The sequence below is a fragment of the Octodon degus genome, unplaced genomic scaffold (genome assembly GCF_000260255.1).
Source record: "Octodon degus isolate 3935 unplaced genomic scaffold, OctDeg1.0 scaffold00017, whole genome shotgun sequence".
Lineage (NCBI taxonomy): Eukaryota > Metazoa > Chordata > Mammalia > Rodentia > Octodontidae > Octodon > Octodon degus.
This window is the reverse complement of record NW_004524593.1, coordinates 12,393,226-12,400,094: the sequence shown is the minus strand read 5'-3', so window position 1 is coordinate 12,400,094 and position 6,869 is coordinate 12,393,226. Positions and strand designations below refer to the sequence as shown.

Sequence of the window (6,869 nt, the reverse complement as noted above, 5' to 3'; positions counted from 1 at the left end):
AAATATAAATTTTAAGCTATTTCAGTTTTACTATCCATAAACTTTGAGTGCTAGTACTTTGTTTGTAAAGGAGTAGTGTTAGGCTGGGGAGACAGCTCAGCAGCATAAGTGCTTGCCTGCGTTCAATCCCAGTACCAAAAAAACAGAATTACAGTGTCAACTTGAATAGATTAAGAAATGACTAGTGGAGTAGTATAGCACAGTTTTGTGAGTCTTGATGATTGACTCATTAGCTGCAAACTGAACAAGGAAGAGCTAGGTATGGTGTGGTACATATCTGTAATCCCAGCACTTGGGTGGTTGAAGCAGGAAGATCATTCTGAGTTTGAGGCCACTAGGGCTACATAGTGTGTTCAAAATCAGACTAATCAGAATATGGTGAGATCCTGTCTCCAAAAAAAAAAGACCAAAACAAACAAACAAACAAACAAACCAAAACTGCTGAAAGGAGATGGCCCACCCTAGATGTTAATGGCACCAACAGGCTTGTAGCCTAGATGAAATAAAAAAGGAAAGAAGGAAGTCCTCCTGGTTTTGTAGAAGTTTCAATCTTTGTCAGGACCTTTGGATGTTTGTCTCCAGTTCCCTCAGGCTGCTAGCAGAGACTCTTCAGCTTTCTGATACAGACTCACACAGGTCTCTTCAGTGAGCTGCAGGCTTTCAACTGGATCCTCCAGGTCACCTGGGCACAGATCTACTTTGTACTTGGAGTACCAACTCTACTTTAGTTGAAACTACTTTGCTAAAGTGATAATAAAGCCCATTCAGCTTGCCAATGTTTTATATATTATCATGGTTCAGATAAATGTAGTGATTCAGAAAATCAAATCCCAAAGACATTTAATATAGTGCAAAAGATCTGCACTTTAATGAAATTTAAGTCAGTTCTCTTTACAATACTTCTTGCCTTCAATAAATAGAAATCTTTTATTCTGCTTCAATCATGTTCCTTCCCTTCACTAGAATTTCTTCACGCTACTCTACGTAGCATAACACAGTCATGTCCCTAATTCATTTATTAGACTTTTTTTTTTTTTTGTATTGTAGGGAAAGGTCTACAGGGTGCTCAGGGTCTCACTACGTAGATTAGACTTACAGTGATTCTCCTGTTTACAACCTTCCAAGAGCTGGATTACAGGCATGCACCACCATGACCAGTCTCAACTGCCATCTCAGCACGCCCTGGAAGGTGACGCTGGCACAGCAGGCCCAGGGATTGAACCCCCAGCCTCTGCTTGCAGAAGCTTTAATCCAATGAGCTATTTGGCCAGCCCTTGTTAGACTTATTTTTAAACAAAAGAATTTTACACACTAAATTCATAATGCACTTTACCAGGGAGTACCAGTCTTAGAATATACATTAAAAAGTTTCAATTATGTAGGGAATACAGTTAGTTATATTTCATAAAGCAGAATAAGAGTAGGGATGAAAGGAAAGGTAGGCTTAAATTCTATCTTCCCATGTAGTTGTATTGTGTCATCACGATCCACCTGAAAAGAATCCCTACATTTGACAAAAATTTAACACGCTTTGTACTCTTCATAGTTAATTTTTGATACCTAAACTAAACATGTAACAGTAGTACAGGGACTGCTGAAATTATTCAAAAAGAGGGGCAGGCTGGGAAGATGGCTCAGTGGCATAAGCTTTTGCCTGGCAAGCTCAAGGTCATGAGTTCAATCCCTGGTACAAAAAGAGAGAGAGAGAGAGACAGACAGACAGAGAGAGAGACAGAGACAGCAAAAAAGCTGAGTCCCTCAATTTTTCCAGGACTACTTTCGGTGACAACACAGTAACTTTATAAAGTATGTATTTTTTAAGCCGGGTCTAGTAGCACACCTGTATACCTGTATTCCCAGCATCCTGGGAGGCTGAGGTCCTGCCTCAATCACAAATTCACGCCCAGTCTAGGCAACTTAATGACTTAGGAACATAATGTCTCAAAAAAAAAAAAAAAAGTAAAAGGCTAGAGATGAAGCTCTGTGTGAATGCACTGAGTTCCACCTCTACTATCACCTTCCCCAAATACGTATCATGTAGCATTTTAGTATAGGAAGAAATCTGATAAAGAATGCCAGCATGTTAACAATATAAATTCTGGTGTCTCAATAAATGTTAGTTTACACCAGAGTACATACTCTGAATAAATTCAATAAATGCACAAAATTAGATAAGGATATCATATCCAAATCTCAGCTTATCTTCAAGTTTCAAGGTGATGTAAGTCTGCTCTGGAATCCTTACATCATTCACAAAAGTCTACAAAGAAAAAAAAATGTTTGTTAAATACAAGATATTAATTCTCACATTCCATATATCAACTTCTCCAACTGATACTTAAACGTACATATGATATAGTGGCTTACATAGCATGTATATCACTTAGCTGTGCCACCCATGCTACAGTGCGATAAATTATTTTATGTTGAACCTATTAACACTATTACTGCACTGCCAAGATGTACACAGGTATATCAAAATACTTCCTGAAAATGAAAGCAAAACAAGTTGGGAAATTGTGAACAGTGAAATATTGAAGTTTTAATGTACCATGAGGGTTCACTGGACCCAATTTCTGCTTCTCTGAGAAACTCTACTTGTGACAATTGGTATTTGATCTCTTTAATTCCTAGAATTATTCCAAAGGACAAAATGACAATTTACATTAGAAAACATAATAAAATTTCTATTCTAAAAATGACCAAAATATTAAGACTGAAGAGTAACTGCTCTAAGAATAACTTAGAGCAGTGTTATCCATCAGAAGAAATATACAGAATCTTCTAAAACAGTGCATACACACTTGAGGAAAAGAAAAATGTTTATTCAACAGAAGGTGTTGTATGGGGGATCTAGAGGACAGTTTATAACACAGAAAACTCACTACACTGCCAGCCTTTAAAGAAGAAAGTGACCTTGGTCATGGTCACCTAAGCAGCAGTTCACTTTGAACATGATGCACAGAAATACTGTAATGCAAAGAAAATCCTAAACCTTTTGGATTTATAAGTTAATTTTAAATTCATTTCCAAAATAAACCTTTCATAGCATTTTAAAACATATGCTTTGCATTTACCAAAATATATGCAATATGAAAATGATGAGTGAAATTAAGGAAGACAATACAGGATATACTGATTCACTGATATTTGATCTGTAGACAATAAATAAGTATTCTTTTTAAGAGTTACAACACAAGTCTGAGCCAATTTTATTTAAAATTGCATCCAGTAATCTGGAACACTAACTTTACTTAAAAGGCCTATGATGGCCTTTCAGACCAATTTAAAATTAAAGACCACTCAACTTTTTAACCTATTGTATGTATTAGGTACTGTGAACTCATCAAACGTGTAATTTTAACATGTTGCCATTTATGACAAATATTCCATAAGGTTTATAAAAGTTTAGGGAGTAAGCAAGACAGACCAGCTCACTAAAATGCAAGCAAAAACACCTAAGAGGAAAAATACTCTCCTGAGGGTCTAAAATTACAAAGAGAATTTTAACAAAGAGCAATTAAGGGGGAAAAAAAGAAAAAGCACTAATAAATCAAATATGAAGCATATTAATAAAACACACATAAAAAGTTTCATTCACTTGTCAACATGGTTTGATCATATCTCTAACTGGTAGGAAGGACAGAAGAGAAAAACAACATACAGAATGGAAGTAACAAATAAAATTTCAGAATGCAGAAGTGGTAACTTTGGGATTCAAACTCAAGTCTGAACTGCCAGTCCCATGGGCTCTCCACATTGAAAAAGGTTGGCTGCACAAGCTAAATCAGTACTCCAAACCCTTAACCCCACAGAAGCAAACCAAAGCACAGAAATATGTAATTAACTTACAAATAAGTGACACATAATTAATAACACAAAATCATACAATGTATTACATATATTATGGTGTGTTGCATGTCTAAAAACTGTATTACAATTTTCTAGCCAGAAGCAAGGTGTCCATCCCAATAACTTTGCCAGACTTCTCTTTTCCATAACCTTTCCTTTCACATCTTCCTGTGCAGACCATTCTCCACTCTGTGCCAGAAGTATATGTAACAATTTTCTCTATAAAGCCTTCAGATAGAAAATTAATTCCATTCAAAACACATTTACTGGCCTCATGCACCATAAGCTATGCTGTCTGTACGAGGCACTGTGGTTATCATTACAGAAGCAAAAGGTCCATGGACTCTCCAGTTGCTCACAAACCAGCACAGAGACATAGAGATTTAATATATCACTAAAAAACCACACAAAATAAGATACCTCAAAAAAAGATTTATGTGTAGGTAGTTTGTTCATTTGAAGCAAATGTAGCATTGTTTATATCCATGCTCTTAATTTTTAAAATAAATTGAACAGAAACTAAATGTATACTAACTGCTTCAAACCGCTACTGCTTTTCAAAATTGCATTTATTATATTATATAGAAAACCTAAGCACATATTTAACAAATAAGATGTAACACTTTTTTTTTTTTCTGGTTCTGAACTGGCCTGCTATTGTTTATTCTTTGGGACACTTCTGAATGCATGCTCTATTGGTTTTATTTAAGTCCATTCCTTTCTCAAAGCATATGGCAGTGGTAGTGAAATTATGGCAGTTGTGCCATGGTTGGCTGTTTGTTATCAGCTCTGAAAGGTTTGCCATCGCTGGTATACACAATCAGCAAAAAAGAACTTAGAGTGTTTCAGCATGCTTTTATATTTTGTGACTATATTCTGCCAAATATAGAAAGACTGAATTTAAAAAATAAGAAAAAATGTATTGCAGTAATAGAAAATTTAGAAGCCAAAGAAGAAAGAACAATGGGACTCATATAGTATTCTACATTTGTTAAGGTAAATGGTTGTTTTTAGCCTTTTACAAGAGAAGCTTCATTACCTGGCATCAAACAATCTTTCTACATATATTTTCTAAAGTGAACCCACATTTTTCTGCCCTCAAGAGTGCTTTCCGCATTCTTACTGCCAGGACTTGCTACTGTCCTCCAAAGAACGTAACCACATAATGAGGTCAAGCCTAGGTCTCATCTCTTTAATGAAACTTTTAACAATTCTAGTTAACAGTAATCAACTACTTCCTAATTCTTATATTTGTAGTTTACTTTTTCTTAGGCAAATGGAGCTACAAACTGAAAAAAAGAAATACAATGCAAACAGGAAACGTAATCTGACTTGCCTCTGTACAATATTAAAGAAATATTCAAATAAGGTAAAAAATAAACTGGTTACTTTACCCCATTTAGGCTGCCTAAATCTTTCACCAAATGTTCATCCGTGGAGGCATCGTAATTGATTACAGCATGCTGTTTATCCACACTACGAGACTGAAAGGAATTTTAGAAATTTAGTAAATACAAGAAAATACTACAACAAACAACAAACAAAAGATTTTAGCTAAATATCTAATATAAGTAGGACAGCAGAAAATATGAGGCAAGGAAAAGTAAAGTAAAAATGGATTAAATTATATTTATACTGCGCTACTACACAACACAGATTTGGCATGGTTCCCCAAGCGGAAAGTAGCCAAATTTTAAAAATATTACTTCTACTCAATTCACATTCCAATTTTGGAAAAAATTACTTTGTTGAATGTATGTGACAATTTTTTACTTATTTGAAACTAGGTATCTGACTGTACAAAGAAAGTACGTTGTATTTTCTTCTTTTAGTACTAAAAATTATGAACATAAATTATATAATGAAGTCAAAGACTTAGAGGGAAAAGGACATAATATGTTTGAGTAAAATTATCTTCACTGAAAATTGGAGTTAAATTGGAATTGAAAAGTGACATCAAATGAGTCACAAAAAGAATTACTGACACTATAGTTTTTTTCTGACTTACTATAGGAATTATTCACACTAAAATAAGCACACATTTCAGAGCTTAGTGAGCTGTTTACAGACAAAACCACCTAAAAACTGAACTCTGAGCCTATAAAACCTGTTAACACAAGTAAATATAAATATAATATAAAAATAAATATAATTTAAGAACAAAGAAAGAAAGAATATGCAAACCACTGAATCTGAACTCAACTATTATCAGATAACTTCAAACCTTTGTATATTAAAAGTAAAGGTGGCATCAAGAAGGAAGGAGATGTGGCTTCTAGTTTACAGTCTAACGTGCAAAAAATGCCTTAGTCATTTCTTCCACTCTCCCAATAAGAAAAGTGTTAAACTAAACATCAAAAACTCAAGACTGGGTATGGTGGCGCACACTACTCAGGAAACTCAAGGTGGGAGCATGTGAACTCAAGTTTGAAATTAGACTAAGCAATAAATCAAATCCCCAATATCCCACAAAGAAAAGCCCAACTCATCTTAATTTTAGCAGAGCCCAAACTGCCACCTGAGAAAAGACAACCAAAAAAAGAGAAAGCTGGAACCATCAACTGGAAGAAAGTTAAAAGTTATAGGATCAATTATTGCAGACTTGAGATATTCAACTCTTAGGGGCACAGCCTTAAGGAAGTCATCACTCTTTCAGGAATCTTAGCTCCAGAAGCTGTGAAGATCCCAATGTGGAAAAAATTTGCTTCCACCAGGATGACAGAAATAAGTAGAGAAATACCCTCAGGGCATTCTGTTAGCCTAATTAAAAGTCTTTATTTACCAAAGCCTAAACAACATATGTTTCACCAGGCCCTATCCCACAACAGAGAACAGAAAACTAGTCTTTCTGTTTCACATGAATGTGCAGAACAGAAAAAAGGTCACAACTTGACTAAAAGACTTAAAACTGGGGCTGGAGAGATGGCTCAGTGGTCTAGAGCACCTACTTGGAACAAGCTTGGCAAGGCATCAGGGACCGCGGTTCGATCCCCCAGCACCACATGCCAGCCAGCCCC

The 6,869-nt window shown here is 35.4% G+C and overlaps 1 protein-coding gene across 13 annotated transcripts in view; it reads right to left on the bottom strand.

Annotated features, from left to right (window-relative positions):
• Positions 1–6,869, bottom strand: part of Cep170 (centrosomal protein 170) — a 166,401-nt gene that overhangs the window by 126,565 nt on the left and 32,967 nt on the right. For all 13 annotated transcript variants that reach the window (XR_002820175.1, XM_004626835.2, XM_023710249.1 and 10 more), the window contains exons 3-4: positions 5,247–5,336; positions 2,182–2,260 (exon numbers count right to left, since the gene is read on the bottom strand). Coding sequence is in view for 12 of the 13 variants with exons in the window: in XM_004626835.2 (XP_004626892.1) it covers positions 2,182–2,260; positions 5,247–5,336 (169 nt within the window). In the remaining variant the exon portion in view is untranslated. The remainder of the gene's footprint in view (positions 1–2,181; positions 2,261–5,246; positions 5,337–6,869) is intronic.